The following is a 13236-nucleotide window of genomic DNA, read 5'->3' on the forward strand; positions in this document are numbered from 1 at the left end:
CCGTGCGAAGACGAGAGACGAGACAAGACGAGACTACATAAGACGAGACGAGACGAGATATGAAAGAGAAAGAAGGAGAGAGAACACGTATAGCCGGTGGTGCCCTACTTGGGTATTGATCCGTGACAGTGGGAGGCGCTCGTTAGAGATGGCTAGGTCGTAGGTCGCATGCGCGTTTCCACCGATGATTCCGTGTCGCCATCATCGACCCGCGGCTCGAGAGAAATAGAGCCGAATCGGTGAGAAACGCTAGAGAGAGAGAGGATGGCAGAGGGTGGAAGAGAAAAAACGGTAAAGTGGGTAGGGAGAAACGAGGAAAGTGGAACGAAATGTAAAACATGGAAGGAAAGAGAGGGATGGATAACCATGAAAATTATCATCCGGTTATGGCTGAATGGTACGGTACCATCACCCTGGCAAACTGCTTAACTGGCAAATAGATAGCGGATCACCCTTTAAAATCGCGCTTCGAATACGGGCATTTCGTGCTCGAAATTTTCGACAAGTTTAAGGTGATAACAGAGAATGAAAGGGATTTAAGTCTACCGCAATATGGTGACGGTCTGTCATTAAAATAGATTGAGCTCTTTGTAAGAATTACAAAGGAAAGCCTGATTTTATTTCATATTTATGTAAATAAAAAGACTATTTGTGTAGAAAACATGTATACGCGTTAATAGTACGTATCGATAATAGTAGAGCGCGATACGTAAAAAACCGCACTTAAATTTCTCTATCATAGATTAACGAATCTCTCACGCTGCGGAGGGTTTGAACATGTTTCAAGTCGATCCTGGCGATGACACGCGACGTCGACCCGCATGCGGCGCCTTTACTGCCGCGTCGCGTCGCGATTGCTGTCGACGCCGTCGACGCCGTCGTCGCGGTCGCCGCCGGCGCCGCGGCGCGATCGTTGAAAGTTAATCCTTAATGCCTTAAGTCAATGCCTCTATGCAGCTGTAAAAGAAATATCGTGCACTCGTTTCTTTCGAATCAATTTCAAGAATTTATGTAGGATACGCTCCGTTAAATCTAATTGTGCCTAATTTGAAAAGATGAGACTAGACGAGATAAGTGGTTTTTTTTATTTTGCTAACTGGGTTTGCAATGCTTTCTCTCAAAATAAAAGTAAAAATACAAATAAAAATGAAAATAAAATTATTTAGGATTGTTGATTAATCATAGAATGTGACTTATTGTTAGAAGTTAAAAAGACAGAATATTATGTTTAATTGTAAACGAGCGTGAATCGACATGAATAAATAAATTTCTCGAAAGAGAGCAAACGCCGCGGTGCCGCCGTACTGACAATTTATCTTTCACACAGATTTTTTTTCGTATATAGAAAATATAGAATTTACAGAGCAGAATTCAGTTGGCATCAAATGGCATTGTTAAATTCTTGCTTTGTATGACGCTTGTCCTCGTTTCGTGGCATGAAAATATGCAATACGAAACGGAGAGCACGGAGTGCGAATTCATATCAAGGGCTACATAACGAACGCGGTCCTAGAACGCGATCTAATCGCCGAGACCCGACGCGTTTTCCTGCCCGTTGCGTCGCGTCGCGTCGCGTCGCGCGTCGCGCGTCGCGGCTAAGCTCGACCACTTCCGCTTCTAGCGAGCCGACTCTGTAACTCGACCCGTGAATGATACCGACCCGCGCAAATTTGCATAAGGTCGAAATCGCGTTCATCCTGCATCTATTACGGAGACGTATGCTCTTCGGTGCGAAACCACTCACTGGGGTGTTTCTAGTTTCTACTAGTTTCTATAGAGTAAATTTCCTAAAAACTTGAGAAAAATTCCGAATCAGTCTCTGCAATGTTTTTAAATTAATTTCTATTTAGCAGGAAGGAAAGAGGAAGAAAGTGAAATTAATTTTGCAATTTGATACAAGTGTTTAATATGCCGAATAAATTTGATTTGAAGATCAAGTTGAGATATAATGTTGTTTTGTGTTTATTCATCTTGGATTTTTATCAATGTACTTTACGCAACGAATGATGGCGCGTTTGCGCGCCATCGTAGACGCGATTGTGCGTGTGCGTGTACGTACGGACAATCAGCGAGGTGCGTATGTGACCTGTAAAATTGCATAATCGTGCTTCCTCAATGGCGACGTGAGCGAGAGCGACGATGGGCCAGAGATAATGATACCTATGAAATTGATCGTTTACGTATACGGACCAGACGGCAGACCGGACGCGTAACGCACAAAGTCAGAGTTACGTTTTTACGATCGTAACCGTCGATTTGCCGACTCTCTCCTCTCCTCTCTCGTCGGTCTTTTATCTAATCGCTGCAACGACCATAACGAATCGCCGCGCGCCGTGACAGAATTAACGGCCGCGCGCGCGTGGCAATTGCGCTCGTGTAAGTGCGTCTGCGTCACGAGTCTCGCGTTTCGTTAGTTAGTCCATCCGGTACGTGAGAATATCGTTGGTTTTCATGGTCGAGACTCGAGACGATAGCGTTGGAAGATACCACTACGTTACGCGATAAGTTACACATTCGTCATCAATAACTGGCTCAATGTTTAATATTCTTCGGAAATGTTTCAAGATCCAAATTACGATACAAACTAATGCACGGTCAAAAGTAAGGCGATGCATCTTTGATTCGCTCACTTGGCGTTTGCTTTCGATTTTTATACTTGTTTTTCTTTATTAATATTTATTACAAACCTAACTATATGCAAGCAATTTGTTACTTGTGTTGCTTTTCAACTGGTCTCGTAAATTCGTGTTATGTTTAGTCATCTGCGCAGAATTTTAGCGATAGGAAAATTCATCGAAATTCATGAAAAGAGAACCGAGCGATGAAATATAAATGACTTTATTTTATAATAGTTTTCTTTCTCACTTGTTTATCTTTCTGCTTAAATGTAGACAATTTTGACTCGCGATAATCTTATTTGCCGAGAGGAAAAGTTTAAGATTTCGCGACTACCCTGCCGACGAACGCGAGGCGAAGCATCGCGATTACGGGATACCATTGAGCATTGAGCATTGAGCATTGAGCATTGAGTACTGAGTACTGAGCATAGTGGACGGTGACGACTGTGACGAGTGGTGTCTCCATTGAACCGGCACACTACCGGAAACGGTCGTTATCCGAACGCGGTCGTGCCGAGGTCGCTCTTGAAAATCGGGCTTCTGTTCCGCGCACCGCGGACGTCTCGTCTCTCTCACTGACGCGACGTCACGTGTCGAATGCGTGCCGGCCACGTGTCTCTCTGTTTCTCTCTGTCTTTCTTTCTCTCTTTCATAAGAAGGTCGCAGTTGTGTCCGGTGTCCGACCGCAAGCACTGTGAGAAAACTGGTCCATTCGGACGACGACGTAAAATCGCGTCATCCGAATGGACGACAATTAGTCACGTCATCAGTCCGTTTTCAAAGTGATATTTAAGATTTGGAACCGGCAATTTAAAACAAGCAGCTCACGTGAGATCGACTCCGATCACTTGACTCTGTAAAAAAAATATATGTATACATATATATGTACATATACCTCCTGATTCTGCAAATATACCGCGCGATTCTTTGGGCGTTTTATTCGTGCGATCGTATATACCTACCTACCTACCTACCTATGCGAGGAATACAAAACGGCTACCTCGACTCGCTTATTATTATTTTTAGTTATATTTTATTTAGTTTAATTTCACCATATACACATCTGTATATTTATTTTAACTGTTGGTATTTTGTTGTATTACGCCCGTATGATTTATTCATGATTTTTTTATCGCCCATTTTTTACAGCATGGCCGCTCAGACTCGTACAGGGTCGCCACGTTACCCAACATTCGCGACGACAACAAAACCGCAGATGGGATGTACAAGGTATATTCAGAGATGGACTCTATGTCCATACGAATTCTATATAATTAACATCTCTGAGTTCTGGTACGCTTCTTTGATCAGCAGATGGAATAAACGGGACGTTTCTTTCGCACTCTTTTCTCTCTCTCTCTCTCTCTCTCTCTCTCTCTTTTTCTCTCTCTCTCTCTATTTCTCATATCTTCCTTTATCTGATCTTTGTAATTCTATCGTTTCTTCATGGTAACAACATCTATTGTCGTAACGCTTCTCTTCTATGCCTCAGAAATTTTCTTGAAGGAAATTTTCTTCGTTCTTCCGCTATCGCACTTCTGGATCTTTAACTCTTTCGCGTTTTCACTTTGGCATCAGCTTCGTAATCGTAAACACCTTAACGCATGGCAAAAGAACTTTGTTCGCGATTTAGGTAATCGAGTTCCTCGATTGGGTCACAACGTAATCGCATTTCAGTGACTCGACGATCAATATAGCAACATTACATTCTCTCGGAAAAGAAAAGAAAGCTTTGTACATAACTACACTCTGTACAATAATAATGTGTAGAATGAGATAAGATTGCACCGAATCTACTTTATAATAAAAGACAAGAAGGAGGAGTCTCCTACTCAATTGCTCGAGAAATAATGTATGTTATTTTATATAGTTTCGTCGTCCACACTGAAACTTGGTTACTCATCAATTATTTTCGCTGACATCGCATGACTTCGAAACATTCCTATCATTCTAGTGCAATCCTATCTCATCTTACGAGATATCATTACAGCTCGGTTCACCCTCCCTTCTCGATGATATATCGTTGCGATCGATTTCTTCTGCTACAGAGGCTGCTCTTACTCGTCGCTGGGTTTTCAATCTCAACTTCTACAATTCGACGCGCTTCGATAATTTTGTCTTTCTCTTCTACTTTGTCAATTATCAAAATATCTCGTCGATTAACGCGTCGCGGTGTAATCGCTTCGGAGCTTTATAATTGTAGCTGTGGAGTGTAAGATTGTTTACGCAACGTCGATATATATGTACGGTGAAGATGTTAATAGAAACCACCTTTTGATAACGCTCTCTTTTTCTCTGTCTGTTCCTGCTAACAGTCGCGGCGGAAGAATCCAAAGCGAAGGGGGGACAACCTAGATGACCTGAAGCAGGAGTTGGACATTGACTTCCACAAAATCTCACCCGAGGAACTGTATCAAAGATTTCAGACGCACCCCGAAAACGTGAGTAACATTGTGTTGTGAGGGACGATAGTCTCCTTTCGAGGAAATAGATTTAATTTGATCGAGATTGCGCAGCGTGTATGTCAATCGACATTAACATGTTGAACGCCGTAACGAAAAGAAAATATTACGAAAAATATTAAGAAAAATGTTATAGCTTCTCTTCTACGAAAGTGGAATAAAGTACAAGTGGAAAGACATTAAAATGGGAATTAGTTGACGGCGTTGAACAATGTTAAGTTAGCGATTTGAAGGATCGACACAGAGAGAGAAAGATTTGTTAATAATGTTTGTATAAAAATAATAATAGGGCCTCAGCCACGCAAAAGCGAAGGAGAACTTGGAAAGGGACGGGCCGAACGCCCTGACACCGCCGAAGCAGACTCCGGAATGGGTCAAGTTCTGCAAGAATCTGTTCGGTGGTTTTGCCCTGCTGCTATGGATCGGCGCGATCCTCTGCTTCATCGCGTACTCGATCCAGGCCACGACCAGCGAGGACCCGAACGACGACAATCTCTACCTGGGCATCGTCCTCGCGGCGGTCGTGATAGTCACGGGTATATTCTCGTACTACCAGGAGAGCAAGTCGAGCAAGATTATGGAGTCGTTCAAGAACATGGTGCCACAATTTGCCACCGTAATCCGGGAGGGTGAGAAGCTCACCCTACGAGCGGAGGATCTTGTGCTGGGTGACGTCGTCGAGGTTAAATTCGGCGACCGGATACCGGCCGACGTCAGGATCATCGAGGCCCGTGGATTCAAGGTGGACAATAGCTCGCTGACGGGCGAGTCCGAACCGCAATCGAGGTCGCCCGAGTTCACGAACGAGAACCCGCTCGAAACAAAGAATCTTGCATTCTTCTCGACGAATGCGGTGGAAGGCACGGCCAAAGGCGTGGTGATCTGTTGTGGCGATCAGACAGTAATGGGAAGGATTGCAGGTCTCGCGTCCGGCCTGGATACCGGTGAGACACCGATTGCCAAGGAGATTCATCACTTTATACACCTTATTACCGGTGTCGCTGTCTTCCTCGGCATCACGTTCTTTGTCATAGCCTTCATCCTGGGTTATCACTGGCTTGACGCCGTCATCTTCCTAATCGGTATTATCGTGGCGAACGTACCGGAGGGTCTCCTCGCTACTGTGACCGTGTGCCTCACTCTGACCGCCAAGCGAATGGCCTCGAAGAACTGCCTGGTGAAGAATCTCGAGGCTGTGGAGACTCTAGGCTCGACCTCGACCATCTGTTCGGACAAGACCGGAACCCTCACGCAAAATCGTATGACGGTGGCGCACATGTGGTTCGACAATCAGATTATCGACGCCGATACCACAGAAGATCAGTCCGGCTTGCAATACGACCGCACTAGTCCGGGATTTAAGGCGCTGGCGAAGATCGCGGCCCTATGCAATCGTGCCGAGTTCAAGCCGGGTCAAGATGGTGAACCGATACTGAAGCGAGAGGTGAACGGTGACGCCTCCGAAGCCGCGTTGCTCAAGTGCATGGAACTGGCATTGGGCGATATCATGGGCATTAGGAAACGCAACAAGAAAGTCTGCGAAATTCCCTTCAACTCCACTAATAAATATCAGGTATCCATTCACGAATCGGACGATCCCAACGATCCTAGATATCTCTTGGTGATGAAGGGTGCTCCCGAAAGGATTTTGGACAGGTGCTCGACCATATTTATCGGCGGCAAAGAGAAGGTAACTTATCTAACAGTTTATCTACTTGTCTATCCTATAACTTTTTCAATTTTTAAACTCTTCGGCATCCGTAGGTTCTCGACGAAGAGATGAAGGAGGCGTTCAATAACGCGTACTTGGAATTGGGCGGACTCGGCGAACGAGTACTCGGCTTCTGTGATTACACACTGCCGTCCGACAAGTTCCCGGTTGGCTTCAAATTCAATTCCGACGATCCCAACTTCCCAGTCGATGGGCTCCGCTTCGTAGGCCTGATGTCTATGATCGATCCGCCCCGGGCCGCGGTGCCCGACGCGGTCGCCAAGTGCCGTTCCGCCGGCATCAAGGTCATCATGGTTACCGGTGACCACCCGATCACTGCCAAAGCCATTGCCAAATCCGTCGGCATCATCTCTGAAGGTACACGTTCGCACGTTATGTATCGATGCACTTTATCACATAAACAATTCTCGGATGACGTTCAAGATTAGATATCGCACGATATCTTCGTAGCCTTATTCGTCGACCTCGATTATGATGCTTTTATGAGTTTAATCTCTTAATGAGACGTAATTTCAGATAATAGGCTGCGCTTAAGATTTACAACGATCTTTGTACGCGGAACTTGGGGAGGTTTTATTGAAGGATAATGTCAAGTAAAATTCGCATTGTAAAAATAATGCGGTATAGTAACATGTTCAACTTTTTGATTGATGATCGCGTATACCTTACAATTAATTAATAGTGCGTATAGAATAATTATTCGTTTGTAATAATCATATTGGTTTGAGAATGTTCTCATTTAAATTTTTGTAAAAAAAAAAGAATCAACCTTTGTTTCATTTTTATTTCAATTTTGTTAATATTATTTCCATCTTCCTTTTAGGTAACGAAACCGTTGAGGACATTGCACAACGGTTAAATATCCCGGTATCCGAAGTAAATCCTCGCGAGGCTAAAGCCGCGGTCATTCACGGAACCGAACTCAGGGAACTGAATTCCGACCAATTGGACGAGATTCTCAGGTACCACACCGAAATTGTGTTCGCCCGTACTTCGCCTCAGCAGAAGCTCATCATCGTCGAAGGCTGCCAGCGAATGGGCGCGATTGTCGCTGTAACTGGTAAGTTACTTGAAGATAAAATAATATGAATGTTTTATTATACTTAGCAACGCATTACGAAGAAACTGTTCAGTTAGAATTAAATTCTTCATGAATTTTTTGGATTGGATAAACTAATTTATTTTTAACATGAGAATGATATGAATTGTGATGTAATAATAATTATCTATAATTGAAACATGTACAAATATTTAATTTATTTAGGCGACGGTGTGAATGACTCGCCTGCTCTAAAAAAAGCCGACATTGGGGTCGCTATGGGCATCGCTGGTTCGGACGTTTCTAAGCAAGCAGCCGACATGATTTTACTCGACGACAACTTTGCTTCGATCGTAACAGGCGTAGAAGAGGGTCGTTTAATCTTTGACAACCTGAAGAAGTCCATCGCATACACTCTGACTTCGAACATACCCGAAATCTCGCCTTTCTTGGCGTTTATCCTCTGCGATATCCCTTTACCATTGGGTACCGTCACCATTCTTTGCATCGATTTAGGGACCGACATGGTGAGTCACGAAATATTACAAGAAAATGATGACTCGAGTCGAGTAACAATATTCGGAAGAGACGTTTGCATCTCGCGGAAAGTTCTTCGAAAGTTGTTACTCGAGTTCCTTCTTATTGGCTAATTGAATTATTTCAGTGTCCGTGTTTTTTATCCTGATAGCTTATATAGTCACGAAGCCCCACGACTGTTTCTTAAAGATTACCGATAGTCTTTGATACTTATATTAATTGATACCCATGATAGGTACCAGCGTGATATGTTTGGAATACTAAACCTGATACGATGACTGCATGATGTAAACCAACAGTTCCTCGAAAATTTGTTCGACAATATCTTCTTTCTTTATAGATAGCGATGCTTTTGAACCAGTCAGGATGGTGGTGGTCAACAACCGGTTCATCAATTAATCTCTTGAATATTTTTATTTCCTTTTAGTAATCTAATTGTGCGCTGATGGAGAGCTTGAGTCCAAGCAAAAGTATAATTTAGATAAATTATCTTACAGGGATTTAAACATTTAAAAATTGAACAAAACACGTCAAAATATGAACAATAAATTTGCATTTGAGTAGGAATAGAGATTTGTCGTAACGGGAGATGTTCGTGGTTTAACGTTCCTTTTCAGGAACTATATCTCTGCGAGAAAGCTGCTTACTGTTTATCGACGCAAGATACCGCAAATTTCCTCTAAACTCCCTTGATTCCTTCCTGAATCAATTTCTTAATCAGTTTAATTTTTTTATTTTTCAGTTGGTTATTTTTATTTTCTATGCTTCATTGTACACACATAAGAATGCTGTCGATATCGATTTGATTATAATCTTATTCTCTTAAGATTGTTTTTACATCAGATTGTACAGAGAGATTAATAGTTGAATTTTAAATAAGATGTTAGATGAACGACACGTCAGCATTCTTATTCCAACATCATTCGAAGACATTATCGTTATTTAATTGTTGGCGTTATTACTGAGCTCTTTGATAATGTGACGTCAGGTACCCGCCATCTCACTAGCCTACGAGGAGGCAGAGAGCGATATTATGAAGCGACAACCACGAAACCCCTTCACTGACAAGCTAGTTAACGAAAGGTAACACATCAACAATGAATATTGTGACAAGCTATATCAGATTTTCTATAATTCGAAAGAGTCATCGGTGATGATACCCTGTATTTTCGAAGTCTTTTCCCGATTGATAAGTTGAATTTAAATATCGAATTTTCGAAATATCGGTAAAACTGGCTAACTTTCTTAGACTGAATTTCTCAAGTAATTGTCTAAACATTTTCTAAGAATCGGGTAGAGCTTCGGAAATTCAATCACATGGCGATCGCTCTCTCACTCGATCGGCTACATATTTTGTCTTTCTATGACGACTTTAGTAGTTAGTCCGTTCTATTTTGTATTATACGATATAAATGCGTTCGATGCGGGAAGGCAACATGCGTATATTGGTCTTTTTCTAACTCGTCATCGTTCGATAATCACGTACGATGTAGGGATTGTGAACTGGGTAACAATAATTCGCGGGCAAATTGATTCCTCGCATAAATAATGTACTTTGTTTAATCTTCTATCTGATTTACACGCTAGATATTTTATCGAGTAATATTGTATGATATCGTCATCTTTCGAGTATTGTCTTTATAAGTACTCTAAGCAGTTAGTAGATGTTAGCTTTTTCTTTCACTTTTCTTTACCCTTTCAAAGTACGATTTGAATTACTTTGGTCATTGCCGCCAAGGCCACTTGATAAAGTTCACGCGATGTAGGGATTAATTTGCCAAGCCTATCGCTCGAATTGTTGAGTGGGACACACTATGACTAATGACAAAATGTGGATAAGGTAATAACGGGATATGGTACACGCTCCAAGGTGTTTGGTCGCTGGGAGACACGCGAGCTTTATTTTCAGTCTATTCGCCTCTCTATTCGTATTCTATACTCGCTCTAACGATAAGCTGGATTAAATTTCGTTAAACAACGCTTGCTCGTCCATGATTTGTCGTCGACCTTTTCAAAATAATTTGTATTTTTATAAAAAAGAATAATGGAATCAAATGATAATCGTACATCAAACTGTCCTGTTATCTTCTGAAAAAGTTGAATTCTTTTACAACATATGTTTTAATATATGCCTTCTCTTTAATTTCGCGAAAAGTGAGACGATTTAATTGCGAGACGGGCAATCGTGAATTTTTTCTTTTCGAAGAATTTTCTCTTCCTTTTATATTGACGGTCACAGGCGCTTCCATCATGATGATCCTCAGTCTTATTAGTGTTGTTTCGTTACGCCGAAGGTAAGCCAATCGCATTGTAAAGCCTTTCTCTCCTCTCTCTCTCTATATATATATATATATCTTTCTCTCTTTCATAACTAACTCTATTACATAGTATCTCTAGTTTTTTTAATTCTCTTTGAGCTCAATTTTCCCATCGTTTTATAATTCCTCGCTGCGGTCGTCATCTGTCCTGGTCTGCCATTGGCTTGAGGTGTATATGGGTTGCTGAGACGTCCACGAGACATAGACAAGCGTCGTTGTGAAGAACTCGCATGATCGCTCCCTTCAGCATTTTACTTATCTTGCCTTTTTTCCTACTTGAAGTGCTCTCTATTTCTGTTATCGCTATCCCTGTTTCATCTTCCGTTTCTCTCTCTCTTTCTCCATCTTTTCTCTCGCGTGCGTGCACGCTATTTTTATATATATATAAATTTATTTTTCTCTTCAGAGTATAATCTATATACATATACTCTATCTCTCTCTACTCTATATATATACTATACTCTTTCTTTTATACCATCCTTCATCTTATCGCGTCCTGTCGCTGTTTCTGAGTCTCCCTCTCTAAATCGTGATACAAGTATCAAGGAATGCAAGGGAATTTGTATATTGTGTTGTGAATATTATGTGATGTTTATCATAAATGTGCAACTCGACTGTTTTCACTTGATTGTTATACTTTGCGAATCTGCTCCGCGTCATTGTCGGTACCACGAAGACTCGAATGACATAGAGATTGAACGATAAGAAAGTTTCGCACGTTCCGGAAGCCCGAAATGTTCTCATAGAGTAAACGGTAGTGCTCTCTCTCTCTCTGTCTCTCTTTTTCCGTAGACACTTGAGTAGAATAGTATTACGATAGAATAGAATTGTCATCCGTACGTCGGTTTGCATATATGAAACGTGATTTTCTTCTTTTAATCTCTTTTTCTTTTCATCGTTTTTCTCTACCTCTATATCTTTATCTACCTCCATTATTCCTGGCTGCCTTAATTGCCTTGAGCCAGGTTTTATCGTCGCTGCACCTCGCTCAGGAAAACAATTTTTTTTTTTTAATTTGGAATTGATTTGTTTATTATGGCTTAGTGAAAATTCATTGGATAGTCCAACGCGGTGTAGGGATGAATGAACAAGAAGAACATGATTGTTGCGTGCCAGACAAATTAACAGGACCATGAACTTTGTGAAATTGTAGGATATTTTATCTAAAGATTTATTTATTTGTTTCTGTTTAATCGGAAACACACACACATAAGTTGACTTTAATAATTTTATACAGCGAAAAAGAGCTAAACCGATTGAATCGATAGATGCAGAACAGCCGCAAGTTCGCGCGGTGATTTTCTACACCTGTATGACGCGCATTGCATATCTTTCTTAATTTCTTCTCTTTCTCTATTCGCAACATCAAATCTTTTCTCTTTTCTTCCGTAGAATTTACCGGATTTTTTTTTAGAAAAATAAACTCTGCATCAAGCGATTTATTTTCTTTCTTTTTCATTATTGGTTGAGCAACGATCGTTCTTAGTCATTTCGTAATTCAGGGAGAAGCAAGTTTCGTCGACAGAATCGCTCAGGGAAAGCAGGAAGGAATGAAGATTTTTTTTATTTCGAATATATCGGAAAACATGCATTGGTAATGGACATTAACAAATGTTTCGCATTGGTCGACGAAACTTAAATCTTAATCAGGCAGTTGAATTCTAATCGATCTTACACGTACATATATCGCACACTCCTGGAAGAATATTACTGCAAATCAAAAAGTAAATTTTCACAAAAGTAACGTGATACGCGATTTCCTAGGTAACTCAATTGTATGTCACTTTTTACTTATAAGTTGAATATAAAAAATTTTGACTCATGTAGTAACATATTTTGTAATTATGAAAAATTGAACTTGATTGAGTTATAACAATCTTCTTGCAGGAGTAGTTTATTATGTATATAGATATATATATGTGCGTGTGTATATATAGGTGTGTGTGTACACACACACACACACACATATATATATATTTACATTAATCTTTGATGCTCAGTAATTATTACTATTATTATTCTTGTCCTCATCTACTAGTCTTATTACCATTATTATTACAACCACAAGTCAGCATCGTTACTTATAGTTACTGAATTTTTATTGCCATTACTATTTTATCTACTACATCACAGCTGCCGCTGCTACTACCTCTATATATTACTACTATTACTATACTTACTATTTACTATACTGTTCGTTACTTGCCACCATATATCACCGCCAAAAGAGAAAGACACTTTTGTACATTTTTGAGCGTCATGAACTTTTCTTGCAGTTTTTTATTCTTTACAGTCCTCTCACGTTTTATTATGTAATGCGCTGCCTACTGCCGCTGCCTTCTACCCACTCTGCGACTGGCAACTTTCTAATGGGTGCTGAAACGACTGATATACTTTTGCAAAAACATTTGCTAAACGGGAGAATCTATATGTATATGTTAATTGGAAGTGGGAAATTGCCGTGGTAGCCCCCTTGTGCACAAACGTGCATTCTGTTGTTTAAAAATTGTCCGATGACTCGTTAGTTCGA

General features: G+C 41.0%; 1 protein-coding gene across 5 annotated transcripts in view; it reads left to right on the forward strand.

Moving 5' to 3' along the window:
- Atpalpha (sodium/potassium-transporting ATPase subunit alpha) overlaps positions 1–13236 on the forward strand; it is a 61226-nt gene that overhangs the window by 38137 nt on the left and 9853 nt on the right. For 2 of the 5 annotated variants that reach the window (XM_071778147.1, XM_071778149.1), the window contains exons 2-7: positions 3768–3848; positions 4934–5059; positions 5370–6770; positions 6845–7169; positions 7636–7872; positions 8077–8378. In XM_071778147.1, the coding sequence (XP_071634248.1) occupies positions 3768–3848; positions 4934–5059; positions 5370–6770; positions 6845–7169; positions 7636–7872; positions 8077–8378 (2472 nt within the window). Of the gene's footprint in view, positions 1–3767; positions 3849–4933; positions 5060–5369; positions 6771–6844; positions 7170–7635; positions 7873–8076; positions 8379–9376; positions 9472–13236 lie in introns of all 5 variants that reach the window. The other 3 variants (XM_071778150.1, XM_071778151.1, XM_071778148.1) reach the window with 2 other exon arrangements.

This window comes from Temnothorax longispinosus, chromosome 5, assembly GCF_030848805.1.
Source record: "Temnothorax longispinosus isolate EJ_2023e chromosome 5, Tlon_JGU_v1, whole genome shotgun sequence".
In the NCBI taxonomy this organism is placed as follows: Eukaryota; Metazoa; Arthropoda; class Insecta; order Hymenoptera; family Formicidae; genus Temnothorax; species Temnothorax longispinosus.